Source organism: Scyliorhinus torazame, chromosome 22, assembly GCF_047496885.1.
Source record: "Scyliorhinus torazame isolate Kashiwa2021f chromosome 22, sScyTor2.1, whole genome shotgun sequence".
Classification (NCBI taxonomy): domain Eukaryota; kingdom Metazoa; phylum Chordata; class Chondrichthyes; order Carcharhiniformes; family Scyliorhinidae; genus Scyliorhinus; species Scyliorhinus torazame.
In genome coordinates, this window is record NC_092728.1 from 100157160 (window position 1) to 100179646 (window position 22487).

General features: G+C 46.3%; 1 protein-coding gene across 1 annotated transcript in view; it reads left to right on the forward strand.

Annotated features, from left to right (window-relative positions):
* Positions 1-22487, forward strand: part of LOC140398864 (xenotropic and polytropic retrovirus receptor 1 homolog) — a 109171-nt gene that overhangs the window by 25379 nt on the left and 61305 nt on the right. Inside the window, exon 5 of the mRNA XM_072487806.1 lies at positions 1194-1277. Within this exon, the coding sequence (XP_072343907.1) occupies positions 1194-1277 (84 nt within the window). The remainder of the gene's footprint in view (positions 1-1193; positions 1278-22487) is intronic.

A 22487-nucleotide genomic window follows, 5' to 3' on the forward strand; every position in this document is an offset into this window, starting at 1 on the left:
AAAAGGATGGGGGACCTATTCATTGATGGGACTTTTGCCAGTCTGAGGGCGCTGGAGGAGAAATTTGGGTTACCCCCGGGAAATGCCTTCAGGTATATGCAGGTCAGGGCGTTTGTGAGACGGCAGGTGAAGAAATTTCCAGCACAAAGGATTCAGGACAGGGTGATTTCGGGTGTATGGGTTGGAGAAGGCAAGGTCTCGGCGAGTTATCAGGAGCTGCAGGAAGCGGAGGAGGCCTCGGTGGAGGAGTTGAAGGGCAAGTGGGAGGAGGAGCTCGGGGAGGAGCTGGATGAGGGTCTGTGGGCTGATGCCCTGGGCAGGGTCAATTCCTCCTCCTCATGTGCGCCAGGCTCAGTCTAATACAGTTCAAAGTAGTACATAGGGCGCAAATGACAGGGGCGAGGATGAGTAGGTCTTTTGGGGTGGAGGACAGATGTGTGAGATGTTCGTGGAGCCCAGCAAATCACGCCCATATGTTCTGGACGTGCCCGGCGCTGGAGGGGTTCTGGAGGGGCTTTGCGAGGACTATGTCCAAAGTTGTGAACACCCGGGTCAAGCCGAGCTGGGGGACAGCACTATTTGGGGTATCGGACGAGCCGGGAATGCAGGAGCCGAAAGAGGCCGGAGTTCTGGCCTTTAGATCCCTGGTAGCCCAGCGGAGGATCCTACTAATGTGGAGAGATGCAAAGCCCCCGAGCGTGGCAGCTTGGATCAATGACATGGCAGGGTTCATTAAGTTGGAGAGGATAACGTTTGCCCTGCGAGGGTCTGTGCAGGGGTTCTCCAGGCGGTGGCAACCGTTCCTAGACTATCTCGCGGAGTGCTAGGTGGAGGTCGAAACAGCAGCAAACCGGGGGTGGGGGGGTGGGTTTGGTTTAGGTTTTTGTTAAAGCGGGGGGGGGGGGCGTTTCCCCCACTTTTGTATTTATTTGTTAAATGGGGTTAATGTAGCTTTGTTTGATTTCCTATGTACAATTTTCTTTTCCTTTCTTTCTTTCTGGAGTGTTTGGTTGGAAATTTTGAATAAACAGATTAAAAAGAAAAGGAGCATCACTGCTGCCTCCACACAGAATTAGCGAGACACCAGAGAGCAGGAGTAGACTCAACAGGTGTAGAAATGACCATTCCTCCTGCCGTGGTGAAGAGGTCTGCATTATTATTTCGACATCACTGAACACCCATGTTTTTTTCAGTCACTGTGCACCAACCAGCTGGAAGGAGGGGACAGAGCACGGGCGATGAAGCGACTTCGCGTCCCACCCCTGGGAGTAACGCAGGTCAGTCAGCTCTCAAAGTTTATCTCACGAGGAAATGCTGAGTTGGAGTAAATGTGTTTGAAAATAACGTGTGTCAGGCGCGTGGGCGTGAATGTGTTATGAGTGGCTGTGTGCGGGACACTTGTGTGATTGGAGTACGTTCATTGTGAGTGTGGGATTTGAACGTGTGTCAGTGTGAGATTGGAGTTTTCTTTTATTCATGCAAGGGATGTAGCCTTCGCTGGCAAGGTCAGCATTCATTGCCCGTCTCTATTTGCCCTCGAGAGGGTGGGGGGGTGAGCTGCCTTCTTGGATCGCTGCAGCTCATGCGGTGTAGGTACCACCCACAGTGCTGGTACAGAGGATGCTCCAGGGTTGTGGTCCAGCGTCAGTGAAGAAACGGTGATATAGTTCCAAGGGCTGGTTTAGCACAGGGCTCAAGAGCTGGCTTTTAAAGCAGACCAAGGCAGGCCAGCAGCACGGTTCAATTCCCGTACCAGCCTCCCCGAGCAGGCGGCGGAATGTGGCGACTAGGGGCTTTTCACTGGAACTTCATTTGAAGCCTACTTGTGACAATAAGGGATTTTCATTTCAAGTCAGGGTGGTGAGTGACTTGGAGAGGGACTTGCAGGTGGTGGGGCTCCCTTGCACCTGCTGCCCTTGGCCTTCTAGATGGTTGTGGGCTTGGGAGGTGCTGCCTGAGGAGTCTCAGTGAGTTTCTGCAGTGCATCTTGTAGATGGTACACACGGCTGTCGCTGTGCGCAGGTGGTGGAGGGAGTGAATGTTTGTAGAAGGGATGGCAATCAAGCTGGGCTGCTATTTCCTGGAGGGTGTCAAACTTCTGGAGTGTTGTTGGAGCTGTACACATCGAGGCAAGTGGAGAGTATTCCATTACACTCCTGACTTGTGCCTTGTAGATGGTGAACAGGCTTTTGGGGGGGCGGGTGGGGGAGGGGGGGGCGCGGTCAGGCATTGAATTATTTGCTGCAGGATTCCCACTCTCTGACGTGCCACAGTATTTAGATAGCTAGTTCAGTTGAGTTTCTACTCAATGGTAACCCAAGGATGTTCATAGTGTAGGATTGAGTGATGATAATGCCATTGAGTGCCAAGGGGGCGATAGTTAGATTCCCCCTTGTTGGAGATTGCCATTCCCTGTCACTTGTGTGGTGCAAACGTTACTTGCTTGTGTGTGTGTCAGTGTGATATTGGAGTGTGTGTGTGTCGGTGCGATATTGGTGTATGTGTGTGTCACGGGGATATTGGAGAATGTGTGTGTGTCAGGGTGATATTGGAGTACGTGTGTGTGTCGGTGTGATATTGGAGCATGTGTGTGTGTCAGGGTGATATTGGAGTACGTGTGTGTGTCGGTGTGATATTGGAGTGTGTGTGTGTCAGGGTGATATTGGAGTACGTGTGTGTGTAGGTGTGATATTGGAGCATGTGTGTGTGTCGGTGTGATATTGGAGTGTGTGTCTGTGTCAGTGTGATATTGGAGTATGTGTGTGTGTCGGTGTGATATTGGTGTATGTGTGTGTCAGGGTGATATTGGAGAATGTGTGTGTGTCGGTGTGATATTGGATTGTGTGTTTGTGTGTCGGTGTCAGTGTGATGTTGGAGTATGTGTGTGTGTCGGTGTGATATTGGAGTTTTTGTGTGTGTCAGGGTGATATTGGAGTGTGTGTGTCAGGGTGATATTGGAGAATGTGTGTGTGTCGGTGTGATATTGGAGTGTGTGTGTCGGTGTGATATTGGAGTACGTGTGTGTCGGTGTGATATTGGAGTACGTGTGTGTGTCGGTGTGATATTGGAGTGTGTGTGTGTCAGTGTGATATTGGAGTATGTGTGTGTGTGTCAGGGTGACATTGGAGTGTGTGTGTGTGTCAGGATGATATTGGAGTGTGTGTGTGTCAGTGTGACATTGGAGTGTGTGTGTGTATCAGGGTGATATTGGAGTGTGTGTGTGTCAGTGTGATATTGGTGTATGTGTGTGTCAGGGTGATATTGGAGAATGTGTGTGTATCGGTGTGATATTGGATTGTGTGTGTGTGTCTGTGTCAGTGTGATGTTGGAGTATGTGTGTGTGTGTGTTTCGGTGTGATATTGGAGTTTTTGTGTGTGTCAGGGTGATATCGGAGTGTGTGTGTGTCAGGGTGATATTGGAGAATGTGTGTGTGTTGGTGTGATATTGGAGTGTGTGTGTGTCTCTGTCAGTGTGATATTGGAGTATGTGTGTCGGTGTGATATTGGAGTACGTGTGTGTCGGTGTGATATTGGAGTACGTGTGTGTGTCGGTGTGATATTGGAGTGTGTGTGTGTCAGTGTGATATTGGAGTGTGTGTGTGTGTGTGTCAGGGTGATATTGGAGTGTGTGTGTCGGTGTGATATTGGAGTATGTGTGTGTGTCGGTGTGATATTGGAGCATGTATGTGTGTCGGTGTGATATTGGAGTGTGTGTGTCGGTGCGATATTGGAGTACGTGTGTGTGTCAGTGTGATATTGGAGTATGTGTGTGTCAGTGTGATATTGGAGTATGTGTGTGTGTGTCAGGGTGATATTGGAGTGTGTGTGTCGGTGCGATATTGGAGTATGTGTGTGTGTCGGTGTGATATTGGAGTGTGTGTGTGTCAGTGTGATGTTGGAGTGTGTGTGTCGGTGTGATATTGGAGTGTGTGTGTGTGTCGGTGTGATATTGGAGTGTGTGTGTGTGTCGGTGTGATAGTGGAGTGTGTGTGTGTCAGTGTGATATTGGAGTATGTGTGTGTGTGTCAGGGTGATATTGGAGTGTGTGTGTCGGTGTGATATTGGAGTGTGTGTGTGTCGGTGTGATATTGGAGTGTGTGTGTGTGTCGGTGTGATATTGGAGTGTGCGTATGTCAGGGTGACATTGGAGTGTGTGTGTGTGTCGGTGCGATATTGGAGTATGTGTGTGTGTCGGTGTGATATTGGAGCATGTGTGTGTGTCGGTGCGATATTGGAGCATGTGTGTGTGTCGGTATGATATTGGAGTGTGTGTGTGTCAGTGTGATATTGGTGTATGTGTGTGTCAGGGTGATATTGGAGAATGTGTGTGTGTCGGTGTGATATTGGATTGTGTGTGTGTGTGTGTGTCTGTGTCAGTGTGATGTTGGAGTATGTGTGTGTGTGTGTCGGTGTGATATTGGAGTTTTTGTGTGTGTCAGCGTGATATTGGAGTGTGTGTGTGTCAGGGTGATATTGGAGAATGTGTGTGTGTCGGTGTGATATTGGAGTGTGTGTGTGTCTCTGTCAGTGTGATATTGGAGTGTGTGTGTCGGTGTGATATTGGAGTACGTGTGTGTGTGTCAGGGTGATATTGGAGTGTGTGTGTCGGTGCGATATTGGAGTACGTGTGTGTGTCGGTGTGATATTGTAGTATGTGTGTGTGTCGGTGTGATATTGGAGTGTGTGTGTGTGTCAGTGTGATATTGAAGTGTGTGTGTCTGTCAGTGTGATATTGGAGTATGTGTGTGTGTGTCAGGGTGATATTGGAGTGTGTGTGTCGGTGTGATATTGGAGTATGTGTGTGTCGGTGTGATATTGGAGTGTGTGTGTGTCAGTGTGATATTGGTGTATGTGTGTGTCAGGGTGATATTGGAGAATGTGTGTGTGTCAGGGTGACATTGGAGTGTGTGTTTGTGTCGGTGTGATATTGGAGTGTGTGTGTGTGTGTCGGTGTGATATTGGAGTAAGTGTGTGTGTCAGAGTGATATTGGAGTATGTGTGTGTGTCGGTGTGATATTGAAGTGGGAGTGTGTCAGTGCGATATTGGTGTATGTGTGTGTCAGGGTGATATTGGAGAATGTGTGTGTGTCAGGGTGACATTGGAGTGTGTGTTTGTGTCGGTGTGATATTGGAGTGTGTGTGTATCGGTGTGATATTGGAGTAAGTGTGTGTGTCAGAGTGAGATTGGAGTATGTGTGTGTCGGTGTGATATTGGAGTGTGTGTGTGTCAGTGTGATATTGGTGTATGTGTGTGTCAGGGTGATATTGGAGAATGTGTGTGTGTCAGGGTGACATTGGAGTGTGTGTTTGTGTCGGTGTGATATTGGAGTGTGTGTGTGTGTCTCGGTGTGATATTGGAGTATGTGTGTGTGTCAGGGTGACATTGGAGTGTGTGTTTGTGTCGGTGTGATATTGGAGTGTGTGTGTGTGTGTCGGTGTGATATTGGAGTAAGTTTGTGTGTCAGAGTGATATTGGAGTATGTGTGTGTGTCAGGGTGACATTGGAGTGTGTGTGTGTGTGTCATTGTGATATTGGAGAATGTGTGTGTCAGGGTGACATTGGAGTATGCGTGTGTGTGTCAGTGTGATATTGGAGTATGTGTGTGTGTCAGGGCGACATTGGAGTGTGTGTGTGTGTGTCAGTGTGTTTTTGGAGATTGTGTGTGTGTCAGGGTGACATTGGAGTATGTGTGTATGTCAGTGTGATATTGGAGTGTGTGTGTGTGTCGGTGTGATATTGGAGTGTGTGTGTGTCGGTGTCATATTGGAGTGTGTGTGTGTCGGTGTGATATTGGTGTATGTGTGTGTCACGGTGATATTGGAGAATGTGTGTGTGTCGGTGTGATATTGGAGTGTGTGTGTGTCGGTGTGATATTGGAGTACGTGTGTGTCAGATTGACTTGGAGTGTGTGTGTCTCTGTCGGTGTGATATTGGAATGTGTGTGAGTGTCAGTGTGATATTGGAGTATGTGTGCGTGTCAGTGTGATATTGGAGTGTGTCTCAGAGTGATATTGGAGTATGTGTGTGTCAGGGTGATATTGGAGTGTGTGTGTGTGTGTGTGTCAGTGTGATATTGGAGTGTGTGTGTGTCGGTGTGATATTGGAGTGTGTGTGTGTCACGGTGATATTGGAGAATGTGTGTGTGTCGGTGTGATATTGGAGTGTGTGTGTGTCGGTGTGATATTGGAGTACGTGTGTGTGTGTGTCAGATTGACTTGGAGTGTGTGTGTCTCTGTCGGTGTGATATTGGAATGTGTGTGAGTGTCAGTGTGATATTGGAGTATGTGTGCGTGTCAGTGTGATATTGGAGTGTGTCTCAGAGTGATATTGGAGTATGTGTGTGTCAGGGTGATATTGGAGTGTGTGTGTGTGTGTGTCAGTGTGATATTGGAGTATGGGTGTGTGTGTCGGTGTGATATTGGAGTGTGTGTGAGTGTCAGTGATATTGGAGTATGTGTGTGTGTCAGTGTGATATTGGAGTGTGTGTGTGTCGGTGTGATATTGGAGTATGTGTGTGTGTCAGGGTGATATTGGAGTATGTGTGTGTTTCAGTGTGATATTGGAGTGTGTGTCAGAGTGATATTGGAGTATGTGAGTGTGTCAGGGTGATATTGAAGTGTGTGTGTGTGTGTCAGTGTGATATTGGAGTATGTGTGTGTGTGTCGGTGTGATATTGGAGTGTGTGTGAGTGTCAGTGTGATATTGGAGTATGTGTGTGTGTCAGTGTGATATTGGAGTGTGTATGTGTGATATTGGAATGTGTGTGTGTGTCAGTGTGATATTGGAGTGTGTGTGTCAGTGTGATATTGGAGTGTGTGTGTGTCGGTGTGATATTGGTGTATGTGTGTGTCACGGTGATATTGGAGAATGTGTGTGTGTCGGTGTGATATTGGAGTGTGTGTGTGTCGGTGTGATATTGGAGTACGTGTGTGTGTGTGTCAGATTGACTTGGAGTGTGTGTGTCTCTGTCGGTGTGATATTGGAATGTGTGTGAGTGTCAGTGTGATATTGGAGTATGTGTGCGTGTCAGTGTGATATTGGAGTGTGTGTGTGTGTCAGTGTGATATTGGAGTGTGTGTCTGTCAGTGTGATATTGGAGTATGTGTGTGTGTGTCAGGGTGATATTGGAGTGTGTGTGTCGGTGTGATATTGGAGTATGTGTGTGTGTCGGTGTGATATTGGAGTGTGTGTGTGTCAGTGTGATATTGGTGTATGTGTGTGTCAGGGTGATATTGGAGAATGTGTGTGTGTCAGGGTGACATTGGAGTGTGTGTTTGTGTCGGTGTGATATTGGAGTGTGTGTGTATCGGTGTGATATTGGAGTAAGTGTGTGTGTCAGAGTGAGATTGGAGTATGTGTGTGTCGGTGTGATATTGGAGTGTGTGTGTGTCAGTGTGATATTGGTGTATGTGTGTGTCAGGGTGATATTGGAGAATGTGTGTGTGTCAGGGTGACATTGGAGTGTGTGTTTGTGTCGGTGTGATATTGGAGTGTGTGTGTGTGTCTCGGTGTGATATTGGAGTATGTGTGTGTGTCAGGGTGACATTGGAGTGTGTGTTTGTGTCGGTGTGATATTGGAGTGTGTGTGTGTGTGTCGGTGTGATATTGGAGTAAGTTTGTGTGTCAGAGTGATATTGGAGTATGTGTGTGTGTCAGGGTGACATTGGAGTGTGTGTGTGTGTGTCAGTGTGATATTGGAGAATGTGTGTGTGTCAGGGTGACATTGGAGTATGCGTGTGTGTGTCAGTGTGATATTGGAGTATGTGTGTGTGTCAGGGTGACATTGGAGTGTGTGTGTGTGTGTCAGTGTGTTTTTGGAGATTGTGTGTGTGTCAGGGTGACATTGGAGTATGTGTGTATGTCAGTGTGATATTGGAGTGTGTGTGTGTGTCGGTGTGATATTGGAGTGTGTGTGTGTCGGTGTCATATTGGAGTGTGTGTGTGTCGGTGTGATATTGGTGTATGTGTGTGTCACGGTGATATTGGAGAATGTGTGTGTGTCGGTGTGATATTGGAGTGTGTGTGTGTCGGTGTGATATTGGAGTACGTGTGTGTGTGTGTCAGATTGACTTGGAGTGTGTGTGTCTCTGTCGGTGTGATATTGGAATGTGTGTGAGTGTCAGTGTGATATTGGAGTATGTGTGCGTGTCAGTGTGATATTGGAGTGTGTCTCAGAGTGATATTGGAGTATGTGTGTGTCAGGGTGATATTGGAGTGTGTGTGTGTGTGTGTCAGTGTGATATTGGAGTGTGTGTGTGTCGGTGTGATATTGGAGTGTGTGTGTGTCACGGTGATATTGGAGAATGTGTGTGTGTCGGTGTGATATTGGAGTGTGTGTGTGTCGGTGTGATATTGGAGTACGTATGTGTGTGTGTCAGATTGACTTGGAGTGTGTGTGTCTCTGTCGGTGTGATATTGGAATGTGTGTGAGTGTCAGTGTGATATTGGAGTATGTGTGCGTGTCAGTGTGATATTGGAGTGTGTCTCAGAGTGATATTGGAGTATGTGTGTGTCAGGGTGATATTGGAGTGTGTGTGTGTGTGTGTCAGTGTGATATTGGAGTATGGGTGTGTGTGTCGGTGTGATATTGGAGTGTGTGTGAGTGTCAGTGATATTGGAGTATGTGTGTGTGTCAGTGTGATATTGGAGTGTGTGTGTGTGTCGGTGTGATAGTGGAGTGTGTGTGTGTCAGTGTGATATTGGAGTATGTGTGTGTGTGTCAGGGTGATATTGGAGTGTGTGTGTCGGTGTGATATTGGAGTGTGTGTGTGTCGGTGTGATATTGGAGTGTGTGTGTGTGTCGGTGTGATATTGGAGTGTGCGTATGTCAGGGTGACATTGGAGTGTGTGTGTGTGTCGGTGCGATATTGGAGTATGTGTGTGTGTCGGTGTGATATTGGAGCATGTGTGTGTGTCGGTGCGATATTGGAGCATGTGTGTGTGTCGGTATGATATTGGAGTGTGTGTGTGTCAGTGTGATATTGGTGTATGTGTGTGTCAGGGTGATATTGGAGAATGTGTGTGTGTCGGTGTGATATTGGATTGTGTGTGTGTGTGTGTGTCTGTGTCAGTGTGATGTTGGAGTATGTGTGTGTGTGTGTCGGTGTGATATTGGAGTTTTTGTGTGTGTCAGCGTGATATTGGAGTGTGTGTGTGTCAGGGTGATATTGGAGAATGTGTGTGTGTCGGTGTGATATTGGAGTGTGTGTGTGTCTCTGTCAGTGTGATATTGGAGTGTGTGTGTCGGTGTGATATTGGAGTACGTGTGTGTGTGTCAGGGTGATATTGGAGTGTGTGTGTCGGTGCGATATTGGAGTACGTGTGTGTGTCGGTGTGATATTGTAGTATGTGTGTGTGTCGGTGTGATATTGGAGTGTGTGTGTGTGTCAGTGTGATATTGAAGTGTGTGTGTCTGTCAGTGTGATATTGGAGTATGTGTGTGTGTGTCAGGGTGATATTGGAGTGTGTGTGTCGGTGTGATATTGGAGTATGTGTGTGTGTCGGTGTGATATTGGAGTGTGTGTGTGTCAGTGTGATATTGGTGTATGTGTGTGTCAGGGTGATATTGGAGAATGTGTGTGTGTCAGGGTGACATTGGAGTGTGTGTTTGTGTCGGTGTGATATTGGAGTGTGTGTGTGTGTGTCGGTGTGATATTGGAGTAAGTGTGTGTGTCAGAGTGATATTGGAGTATGTGTGTGTGTCGGTGTGATATTGAAGTGGGAGTGTGTCAGTGCGATATTGGTGTATGTGTGTGACAGGGTGATATTGGAGAATGTGTGTGTGTCAGGGTGACATTGGAGTGTGTGTTTGTGTCGGTGTGATATTGGAGTGTGTGTGTATCGGTGTGATATTGGAGTAAGTGTGTGTGTCAGAGTGAGATTGGAGTATGTGTGTGTCGGTGTGATATTGGAGTGTGTGCGTGTCAGTGTGATATTGGTGTATGTGTGTGTCAGGGTGATATTGGAGAATGTGTGTGTGTCAGGGTGACATTGGAGTGTGTGTTTGTGTCGGTGTGATATTGGAGTGTGTGTGTGTGTCTCGGTGTGATATTGGAGTATGTGTGTGTGTCAGGGTGACATTGGAGTGTGTGTTTGTGTCGGTGTGATATTGGAGTGTGTGTGTGTGTGTCGGTGTGATATTGGAGTAAGTTTGTGTGTCAGAGTGATATTGGAGTATGTGTGTGTGTCAGGGTGACATTGGAGTGTGTGTGTGTGTGTCAGTGTGATATTGGAGAATGTGTGTGTCAGGGTGACATTGGAGTATGCGTGTGTGTGTCAGTGTGATATTGGAGTATGTGTGTGTGTCAGGGCGACATTGGAGTGTGTGTGTGTGTGTCAGTGTGTTTTTGGAGATTGTGTGTGTGTCAGGGTGACATTGGAGTATGTGTGTATGTCAGTGTGATATTGGAGTGTGTGTGTGTGTCGGTGTGATATTGGAGTGTGTGTGTGTCGGTGTCATATTGGAGTGTGTGTGTGTCGGTGTGATATTGGTGTATGTGTGTGTCACGGTGATATTGGAGAATGTGTGTGTGTCGGTGTGATATTGGAGTGTGTGTGTGTCGGTGTGATATTGGAGTACGTGTGTGTGTGTGTCAGATTGACTTGGAGTGTGTGTGTCTCTGTCGGTGTGATATTGGAATGTGTGTGAGTGTCAGTGTGATATTGGAGTATGTGTGCGTGTCAGTGTGATATTGGAGTGTGTCTCAGAGTGATATTGGAGTATGTGTGTGTCAGGGTGATATTGGAGTGTGTGTGTGTGTGTCAGTGTGATATTGGAGTGTGTGTGTGTCGGTGTGATATTGGAGTGTGTGTGTGTCACGGTGATATTGGAGAATGTGTGTGTGTCGGTGTGATATTGGAGTGTGTGTGTGTCAGTGTGATATTGGAGTACGTGTGTGTGTGTGTGTCAGATTGACTTGGAGTGTGTGTGTCTCTGTCGGTGTGATATTGGAATGTGTGTGAGTGTCAGTGTGATATTGGAGTATGTGTGCGTGTCAGTGTGATATTGGAGTGTGTCTCAGAGTGATATTGGAGTATGTGTGTGTCAGGGTGATATTGGAGTGTGTGTGTGTGTGTGTCAGTGTGATATTGGAGTATGGGTGTGTGTGTCGGTGTGATATTGGAGTGTGTGTGAGTGTCAGTGATATTGGAGTATGTGTGTGTGTCAGTGTGATATTGGAGTGTGTGTGTGTCGGTGTGATATTGGAGTATGTGTGTGTGTCAGGGTGATATTGGAGTATGTGTGTGTTTCAGTGTGATATTGGAGTGTGTGTCAGAGTGATATTGGAGTATGTGAGTGTGTCAGGGTGATATTGAAGTGTGTGTGTGTGTGTCAGTGTGATATTGGAGTATGTGTGTGTGTGTCGGTGTGATATTGGAGTGTGTGTGAGTGTCAGTGTGATATTGGAGTATGTGTGTGTGTCAGTGTGATATTGGAGTGTGTATGTGTGATATTGGAATGTGTGTGTGTGTCAGTGTGATATTGGAGTGTGTGTGTCAGTGTGATATTGGAGTGTGTGTGTGTCGGTGTGATATTGGTGTATGTGTGTGTCACGGTGATATTGGAGAATGTGTGTGTGTCGGTGTGATATTGGAGTGTGTGTGTGTCGGTGTGATATTGGAGTACGTGTGTGTGTGTGTCAGATTGACTTGGAGTGTGTGTGTCTCTGTCGGTGTGATATTGGAATGTGTGTGAGTGTCAGTGTGATATTGGAGTATGTGTGCGTGTCAGTGTGATATTGGAGTGTGTGTGTGTGTCAGTGTGATATTGGAGTGTGTCTGTCAGTGTGATATTGGAGTATGTGTGTGTGTGTCAGGGTGATATTGGAGTGTGTGTGTCGGTGTGATATTGGAGTATGTGTGTGTGTCGGTGTGATATTGGAGTGTGTGTGTGTCAGTGTGATATTGGTGTATGTGTGTGTCAGGGTGATATTGGAGAATGTGTGTGTGTCAGGGTGACATTGGAGTGTGTGTTTGTGTCGGTGTGATATTGGAGTGTGTGTGTATCGGTGTGATATTGGAGTAAGTGTGTGTGTCAGAGTGAGATTGGAGTATGTGTGTGTCGGTGTGATATTGGAGTGTGTGTGTGTCAGTGTGATATTGGTGTATGTGTGTGTCAGGGTGATATTGGAGAATGTGTGTGTGTCAGGGTGACATTGGAGTGTGTGTTTGTGTCGGTGTGATATTGGAGTGTGTGTGTGTGTCTCGGTGTGATATTGGAGTATGTGTGTGTGTCAGGGTGACATTGGAGTGTGTGTTTGTGTCGGTGTGATATTGGAGTGTGTGTGTGTGTGTCGGTGTGATATTGGAGTAAGTTTGTGTGTCAGAGTGATATTGGAGTATGTGTGTGTGTCAGGGTGACATTGGAGTGTGTGTGTGTGTGTCAGTGTGATATTGGAGAATGTGTGTGTGTCAGGGTGACATTGGAGTATGCGTGTGTGTGTCAGTGTGATATTGGAGTATGTGTGTGTGTCAGGGTGACATTGGAGTGTGTGTGTGTGTGTCAGTGTGTTTTTGGAGATTGTGTGTGTGTCAGGGTGACATTGGAGTATGTGTGTATGTCAGTGTGATATTGGAGTGTGTGTGTGTGTCGGTGTGATATTGGAGTGTGTGTGTGTCGGTGTCATATTGGAGTGTGTGTGTGTCGGTGTGATATTGGTGTATGTGTGTGTCACGGTGATATTGGAGAATGTGTGTGTGTCGGTGTGATATTGGAGTGTGTGTGTGTCGGTGTGATATTGGAGTACGTGTGTGTGTGTGTCAGATTGACTTGGAGTGTGTGTGTCTCTGTCGGTGTGATATTGGAATGTGTGTGAGTGTCAGTGTGATATTGGAGTATGTGTGCGTGTCAGTGTGATATTGGAGTGTGTCTCAGAGTGATATTGGAGTATGTGTGTGTCAGGGTGATATTGGAGTGTGTGTGTGTGTGTGTCAGTGTGATATTGGAGTGTGTGTGTGTCGGTGTGATATTGGAGTGTGTGTGTGTCACGGTGATATTGGAGAATGTGTGTGTGTCGGTGTGATATTGGAGTGTGTGTGTGTCGGTGTGATATTGGAGTACGTATGTGTGTGTGTCAGATTGACTTGGAGTGTGTGTGTCTCTGTCGGTGTGATATTGGAATGTGTGTGAGTGTCAGTGTGATATTGGAGTATGTGTGCGTGTCAGTGTGATATTGGAGTGTGTCTCAGAGTGATATTGGAGTATGTGTGTGTCAGGGTGATATTGGAGTGTGTGTGTGTGTGTCAGTGTGATATTGGAGTATGGGTGTGTGTGTCGGTGTGATATTGGAGTGTGTGTGAGTGTCAGTGATATTGGAGTATGTGTGTGTGTCAGTGTGATATTGGAGTGTGTGTGTCGGTGTGATATTGGAGTATGTGTGTGTGTCAGGGTGATATTGGAGTATGTGTGTGTTTCAGTGTGATATTGGAGTGTGTGTCAGAGTGATATTGGAGTATGTGAGTGTGTCAGGGTGATATTGAAGTGTGTGTGTGTGTGTCAGTGTGATATTGGAGTATGTGTGTGTGTGTCGGTGTGATATTGGAGTGTGTGTGTGTGTCAGGGTGATATTGGAGTATGTGTGTGTTTCAGTGTGATATTGGAGTGTGTGTCAGAGTGATATTGGAGTATGTGTGTGTGTCAGGGTGATATTGAAGTGTGTGTGTGTGTGTCAGTGTGATATTGGAGTATGTGTGTGTGTGTCGGTGTGATATTGGAGTGTGTGTGAGTGTCAGTGTGATATTGGAGTATGTGTGTGTGTCAGTGTGATATTGGAGTGTGTATGTGTGATATTGGAATGTGTGTGTGTGTCAGTGTGATATTGGAGTGTGTGTGTCAGTGTGATATTGGAGTGTGTATCGGTGTGATATTGGAGTATGTGTGTGTGTCGGTGTGATATTGGAGTGTGTGTGTGTGTGTCGGTGTGATATTGGAGTGTGTGTGTCTGTCAGGATGACTTGGAGTGTGTGTGTCTCTGTCGGTGTGATATTGGAATGTGTGTGAGTGCCAGTGTGATATTCAAGTATGTGTGTGTGCAAGTGTGATATTGGAGTGTGTATGTGTGATATTGGAATGTGTGTGTGTGTCAGTGTGATATTGGAGTGTGTGTGTCAGTGTGATATTGTAGCGTGTATCGGTGTGATATTGGAGTATGTGTGTGTGTTGGTGTGATATTGGTGTATGTGTGTTGGTGTGATATTGGCGTATGTGTGTGTCGGTGTGATATTGGAGTGTGTATGTATGTCAGTGTGAAATTTGAGTGTGTGTGTGTCAGTGCGATATTGGAGTGTGTGTGTGTCACTGTGATATTGGAGTATGTGTGTGTGTCAGGGTGATATTGGAGTACGTGTGTGTGTCGGTGTGATAATGGAGTATGTGTGTGTGTCGGTGTGATATTGGAGTGTGTGTGTCAGTGTGATATTGGAGTATGTGTGTGCGTCGGTGTGATATTGGAGTGTGTGTGTGTCAGTGTGATATTGGAGTATGTGTGTGTGTCAGGGTGATATTGGAGTGTGTGTGTCTGTGTGATATTGGAGTATGTGTGTGTGTCGGTGTGATATTGGAGTGTGTGTGTGTCAGTGTGATATTGGAGTATGTGTGTGTGTCAGGGTGATATTGGAGTGTGTGTGTCAGTGTGATATTGGAGTGTGTATCGGTGTGACATTGGAGTGTGCGTGTATGTCGGTGTGATATTGGTGTGTGTATGTGTGTCAGTGTGATATTGGAGTGTGTGTGTTGGTGTGATATTGGAGTATGTGTGTGTGTCGGTGTGATATTGGAGTGTGCATGTATGTCAGTGTGATATTTGAGTGTGTGTGTGTGTGTCGGTGTGATATTGGAGTGTGTGTGTGTGTCGGTGCGATATTGGAGCATGTGTGTATGTCGGTGTGATATTGGAGTGTGTGTGTGTCTCGGTGTGATATTGGAGTATGTGTGTGTGTCAGGGTGATATTGGAGTGTGTGTGTCGGTATGATATTGGAGTGTGTGTGTATGTCGGTGCAATATTGGAGCATGTGTGTATGTCGGTGTGATATTGGAGTGTGTGTGTGTCTCGATGTGATATTGGAGTATGTGTGTGTGTGTCAGGGTGATATTGGAGTATGTGTGTGTCGGTGTGATATTGGAGTATGTGTGTGTGTCAGGGTGATATTGGAGTGTGTGTGTCGGTATAATATTGGAGTGTGTGTGTGTCACTGTGATATTGGAGTATGTGTGTGTGTGTCAGGGTGATATTGGAGTGTGTGAGTGTCAGTGTGATATTGGAGTGTGTGTGTGTATGTCAGGGTTATATTGGAGTGTGTGTGTGTCACTGTGATATTGGAGTATGTGTGTGTATGTCAGGGTGATATTGGAGTGTGTGTGTGTCAGTGTGATATTGGAGTGTGTGTGTGTCAGGATGATATTGGAGTGTGTGTCAGTGTGATATTGGAGTGTGTGTGTGTGTGTCGGTGTGATATTGGTGTATGTGTGTGTGTCAGTGTGATATTGGAGTGTGTGTGTCGGTGTGATATTGGAGTGTGTGTGTGTGTGTGTCAGGGTGATATTGGAGTACGTGTGTGTGTCGGTGTGATATTGGATTATGTGTGTGTGTCGGTGTGATATTGGAGTGTGTGTGTGTCAGTGTGATATTGGAGTATGTGTGTGTGTCGGTGTGATATTGGAGTGTGTGTGTGTCAGTGTGGTATTGGAGTATGTGTGTGTGTCAGGGTGATATTGGAGTGTGTGTGTCAGTGTGATATTGGAGTGTGTATCGGTGTGATATTGGAGTATGTGTGTGTGTCGGTGTGATATTGGAGTGTGTGTGTGTCAGTGTGATATTGGAGTATATGTGTGTGTCAGGGTGATATTGGAGTGTGTGTGTCAGTGTGATATTGGAGTGTGTACCGGTGTGACATTGGAGTGTGCGTGTATGTCGGTGTGATATTGGAGTGTGCATGTATGTCAGTGTGATATTTGTGTGTGTGTGTGTGTCGGTGTGATATTGGAGTGTGTGTCAGTGCGATATTGGAGTGTGTGTGTTGATGTGATATTGGAGTGTTTGTCGGTGTGATATTGGAGTATGTGTGTGTGTGTCAGGGTGATATTGGAGTGTGTGTGTCGGGATGATTTGGAGTGTCCGTGTGGGTCAGTGTGATATTGGAGTATGTGTGTGTGTGTCAGTGTGATATTGGAGTATGTGTATCAGTGTGATATTGGAATGTGATATTGGAGTGTGTGTGTGTGTCAGTGTGATATTGGAGTATATGTGTGTGTGTCAGTGTGATATTGGAGTATGTGTGTGTGTCAGTGTCATATTGTTTTAAAAAATATATATTTATTAAAGTTTTTTTAACACAATTTTTCTCCCTTACAAACAATAACCCCCCCCCCCCGTAACAAAAAAAAATGAGAAATCGCGCAGAGCAAGATATATACATGACAAAATGATATATTTACACGGCTTTGTACACTGGCCCTCACCCGTACGTGCCAGTTTCCCCAACCCTTCATGCTATCTATTGCTCATCCACCCTCCCAGGCAGTCCCCCCTCTCCCCACCCCCCTCCCAAGACGTGTCCCCCCCCCCCCCCCCCCAGGGTTGCTGCTGCTGCTGACCGACCTTCCTCTAACGCTCTGCGAGATAGTCTAGGAACGGTTGCCACCGCCTGTAAAACCCCTGCGCAGACCCTCTCAAGGCAAACTTAATCCTCTCCAACTTTATAAACCCAGCCATATCATTTATCCAGGCCTCCAGGCTGGGGGGCTTCGCCTCCTTCCACATTAGCAAGATCCTTCGCTGGGCTACTAGGGACACAAAGGCCAGAATGCCGGCCTCTTTTGCCTCCTGCACTCCCGGTTCGTCCACTACTCCAAATATTGCTAGCCCCCAGCTTGGCGTGACCCGGACTTTCACCACCTGAGATATTGCTCCCGCCACTCCTCTCCAGAACCCCTCCAATGCCGGGCATGACCAAAACATATGGACATGGTTCGCCGGGCTCCCTGAGCACCTTCCACATCTGTCCTCTACCCCAAAGAACCTACTCAACCTCGCCCCCGCCAAGTGGTCAGCGTCATATTGGAGTGTGTGTGTGTGTGTCAGTGTGATATTAGAGTGTGTGTGTCAGTGTGATATTGGAGTGTGTGTGTGTGTGTCAGTGTGATATTTGAATGTGTGTGTGTGTGTCAGTGTGATATTGGAGTGTGAGTGTATGTCAGTGTGATATTGGAGTGTGTGTGTGTGTCAGTGTGATACTGGATTATGTGTGTCAGTGTGATATTGGAGTATGTGTGTGTGTCAGTGTGATATTGGAGTGTGTGTGTATGTCAGTGTGATACTGGAGTATGTGTGTGTCAGGGTGATATTGGAGTGTGTGTGTGTCAGGGTGATATTGGAGTGTGTGTGTGTCAGTGTGATATTGGAGTATGTGTGTGTGTGTCAGGGTGATATTGGAGAGTATGTGTGTCAGTGTGATATTGGAGTATGTGTGTCAGTGTGATATTGGTGTATGTGTGTCAGTGTGATATTGGAGTCTGTGTCAGTGTGATATTGGAGTGTGTGTGTGTGTCAGTGTGATATTGGAGTGTGTGTATGTGTGTCAGTGTGATATTGGTGTATGTGTGTCAGTGTGATATTGGAGTGTGTGTCAGTGTGATATTGGAGTGTGTGTGTGTCAGTGTGATATTGGAGTATGTGTGTGTGTGTCAGGGTGATATTGGAGAGTATGTGTGTCAGTGTGATATTGGAGTATGTGTGTCAGTGTGATATTGGTGTATGTGTGTCAGTGTGATATTGGAGTCTGTGTCAGTGTGATATTGGAGTGTGTGTGTGTGTCAGTGTGATATTGGAGTGTGTGTATGTGTGTCAGTGTGATATTGGTGTATGTGTGTCAGTGTGATATTGGAGTGTGTGTCAGTGTGATATTGGAGTGTGTGTGTGTCAGTGTGATATTGGTGTATGTGTGTCAGTGTGATATTGGAGTGTGTGTCAGTGTGATATTGGAGTGTGTCTGTGTGTCAAATTGATATTGGAGTATGCGTGTGTGTGTCGGTGTGATATTGGAGTGTGTTTGTGTATGTCAGGATGATATTGGAGTGTGTGTGTGTGTCAGTGTGATTTTGGAGTGTGTGTGTGTGTGTCAGTGTGATATTGGAGTGTGTGTGTGTCAGTCTGATATTGGAGTGTGTGTGTGTCGGTGTGATATTGGAGTATGTGTGTGTTTCAGGATGATATTGGAGTGTGTGTGTGTGTCAGTGTTATATTGGTGTGTGTGTGTGTCATGTGATATTGGAGTGTGTGTGTGTGTCAGTGTGATATTGGAGTGTGTGTGTGTGTCAGTGTGATATTGGTGTGTGTGTGTGTGTCATGTGATATTGGAGTGTGTGTGTGTGTCAGTGTGATATTGGAGTGTGTGTGTGTCAGTGTGATATTGGAGTATGTGTGCATGTGTCAGTGTGATATTGGAGTATGTGTGTGTGTGTGTGAACATATTGGAGTGCGTGTGTGTTGGTGTGATATTGGAGTGTGTGTGTGTGTCAGTGTGATATTGGAGTATGTGTGTGTGTCAGGATGATATTGGAGTGTGTGTGTGTGTGTCAGTGTGATATTGGAGTGTGTGTGTGTGTCAGGGTGACATTGGAGTGTGTGTGTGTCAGTGTGATATTGGAGTATGTGTGTGTGTGTGTCAGGATGATATTGGAGTGTGTGTGTGTGTCGGTGTGATATTGGAGTGTGTGTGCGTCGGTGTGATATTGGAGTGTGTGTGTGTGTCAGGAGGATATTGGAGTGTGTGTGTGTGTGCCAGTGTGATATAGGAGTCTGTGTGTGTGTCAGCGTGACATTGGAGTGTGTGTGTATGTGTTGGTGTGATATTGGAGTGTGTGTCAGGATGATATTGGAGCGTGTGTGTGTCAGGGTGATATCGGAGTGTGTGTGTGTGTCAGGATGATATTGGAGTGTGTGTGTGTGTCAGTGTGATATTGGAGTATGTGTGTCTGTCAGGATGATATTGGGTTGTGTGTCTGTGTCAGTGTGATTTTGCAAAGATGATTCTGGATAGGAGCGAAAGCAACAGGGTAGTTGTTATGGGGGACTTTAAACGCTATAGTTCGAGTACTTTAGATGGGTCTGTTTTTGTCCAATGTGTGCAGGAGGGTTTCCTGACACAGTATGTAGATAGGCCAACAAGAGGCGAAGCCATATTGGATTTGGTACTGGGTAATGAACCAGGACAGGTGTTAGATTTGGAGGTAGGTGAGCATTTTGGTGATAGTGACCACAATTCGCTTACGTTTACTTCAATGATGGAAAGGGATAGGTATATACCGCAGGGCAAGAGTTATATCTGGGGGAAAGGCAATTATGATGCGATGAGGCAAGACTTAGGATGCATCTGATGGAGAGGAAAACTGCAGCGGATGGGCACAATGGAAAAGTGGAGCTTGTTCAAGGAACAGCTATTGCGTGTCCTTGATAAGTATGTACCTGTCAGGCAGGGAGGAAGTGGTCGAGCAAGGGAACCGTGGTTTACTAAAGCAGTCAAAACACTTGTCAAGAGGAAGAAGGAGGCTTATGTAAAGATGAGACATGAAGGTTCAGTTAGGGCGCTCGAGAGTTACAAGTTAGCTCGGAAGCACCTAAAGAGAGAGCTAAGAAAAGCCAGGAGGGGACATGAGAAGTCTTTGGCAGGTAGGATCAAGGATAACCCTAAAGCTTTCTATAAATATGTCACGAATAAAAGAATGACTAGGGTAAGAGTAGGGCCAGTCAAGGACAGTAGTGGGAAGTTGTGCGTGGAGTCCGAGGAGATAGGAGAGGTGCTAAATGAATATTTTTTGTTCGTATTCACACAGGAAAAAGACAATGTAGTCGAGGAGAATACTGACATTCAGGCTACTAGACTAGAAGGGCTTGAGGTTCATAAGGAGGAGGTGTTAACAATTCTGGAAAGGGTGAAAATAGATAAGTCCCCTGGGCTGGATGGGATTTATCCTGGGATTCTCTGGGAAGCTAGGGAGGAGATTGCTGAGCCTTTGGCTTTGATCTTTAAGTCATCTTTGTCTCCGGGAATAGTGCCAGAAGACTGGAGGATAGAAAATGTTGTCCCCTTGTTCAAGAAGGGAAGTAGAGACAACCCCGGTAACTATAGACCAGTGAGCCTTACTTCTGTTGTGGGCTAAGTCTTGGAAAGGTTTATAAGAGATAGGGTGTATAATCATCTGGAAAGGAATAATTTAATTAGAGATAGTCAACACGGTTTTGTGAAGGGTCGGTCGTGACTCACAAACCTTATTGAGTTTTTTGAGAAGGTGACCAAACAGGTGGATGAGGGTAAATGTTGATGTGGTGTATATGGATTTCAGTAAAGCATTTGATAAAGTTCCCCACAGTAGGCTACTGCAGAAAATACGGAGGCATGGAATTCAGGGAGATTTAACAGTTTGGATCAGAAATTGGCTAGCTGGAAGAAGACAAAGAGTAGTGGTTGATGGGAAGTGTTCAGACTGGAGTCCAGTTACTAGTGGTGTACCACAAGGATCTGTTTTGGGGCCACTGCTGTTTGTCATTTTTATAAATGATCTGGAGGAGGGCGTAGAAGGATGGGTGAATAAATTTGCAGATGACACGAAAGTCGGTGGAGTTGTGGACAGTGCGGAAGGATGTTACAAGTTACAGATGGACATAGATGAGCTGCAGCGCTGGGCTGAGAGGTGGCAAATGGAGTTTCATGCAGAAAAGTGTGAGGTGATTCATTTTGGAAGGAATAACAGGAAGACAGAGTACTGGGCTAATGGTAAGATTCTTGGCCATGTGGATGAGCAGAGAGATCTCGGTGTCCATGTACATAGATCCCTGAAAGTTGCCACCCAGGTTGAGAGGGTTGTTAAGAAGGCATACGGTGTGTTAGCTTTTATTGGTAGAGGGATTGAGTTTCGGAGTCATGATGTCATGTTGCAGCTGTACAAAACTCTGGTGCGGCCGCATTTGGAGTGCGTTCAATTCTGGTCGCCGCATGATAGGAAGGATGTGGAAGCATTGGAAAGGATGCAGAGGAGATTTACCAGAATGTTGCCTGGTATGGAGGGAAGATCGTATGAGGAAATGCTGAGGGACGTGAGGCTGTTTTAGTTAGAGAGAAGAAGGTTAAGAGGTGACTTAATTGAGGCATACAAGATGATCAGAGGATTGGATAGGGTGGACAGTGAGAGCGTTTTTCCTCAGATGATGATGTCTAGCACGAGGGGACATAGCTTTAAATCGAGGGGAGATAGATATAAGACAGATGTCAGGGGTAGGTTCTTTACTCAGAGAGTAGTAAGGGCGTGGAATGCCCTGCCTGCAACAGTAGTGGACTCGCCAACACGAAGGGCATTCAAATGGTCATTGGATAGACATATGGACGATAAGGGAATAGTGTAGATGGGCTTTAGAGTGGTTTCACAGGTCGGCGCAACATCGAGGGCCGAAGGGCCTGTACTGCGCTGTAATGTTCTGTGTTCTATTGGAGTGTGTGTGTCAGTGTGATATTAGAGTGTGTGTGTGTCAGGATGATACTGGAGTGTGTGTGTGTGTGTGTCAGTGTAATATTGGAGTATGTATTTTCTTAAGACATGCTTGATGGCAAAGGCCAAAGTGTCCAATACCCAAAGGGAATCTTAAAACTGCTGCCAAAACGATCTTTGCAATCTGTATATAGAACAAAGAACAAAGAAATTTTACAGGAACAGGCCCTTCGGCCCTCCCAGCCTGCGCCGATCCAGATCCTTTATTTAAACCTGTCACCTATTTTCCAAGGATCTACTTCCCTCTGTTCCCCGCCCGTTCATATATCTGTCTAGATGCATCTTAAATGATGCTATTGTGCCCGCCCCTACCACCTCCGCTGGCAAAGCGTTCCAGGCACCCACCACCCTCTGCGTAAAAAACTTTCCACGCACATCTCCCTTAAACATTCCCCCTCTCACCTTGAAATCGTGACCCCTTGTAATTGACACCCCCACTCTTGGAAAAAGCTTGTTGCTATCCACCCTGTCCATACCTCTCATAATCTTGTAGACCTCAATCAGGTCCCCCGTCAACCTCCGTCTTTCCAACGAAAACAATCCTAATCTACTCAACCTTTCTTCATAGCTAGCACCCTCCATACCAGGCAACATCCTGGTGAACCTCCTCTGCACCCTCTCTAAAGCATCCACATCCTTCTGGTAATATGGTGACCAGAACTGCACGCAGTATTCCAAATGTGGCCTAACCAAAATCCTATACAACTGTAACATGACCTGCCGACTCTTGTACTCAATACCCCGTCCGATGAAGGCAAGCTGTATGCCTTCTTGACCACTCTATCGACCTGCATTGCCACCTTCAGAGTACAATGGACCTGAACTCCCAAATCTCTCTATATATCATTTTTCCCCAGGACTCTTCCATTGACCGTACAGTCCGCTCTTGAATTAGATCTTCCAAAATGCATCACCTCGCATTTGCCTGGATTGAACTCCATCTGCCA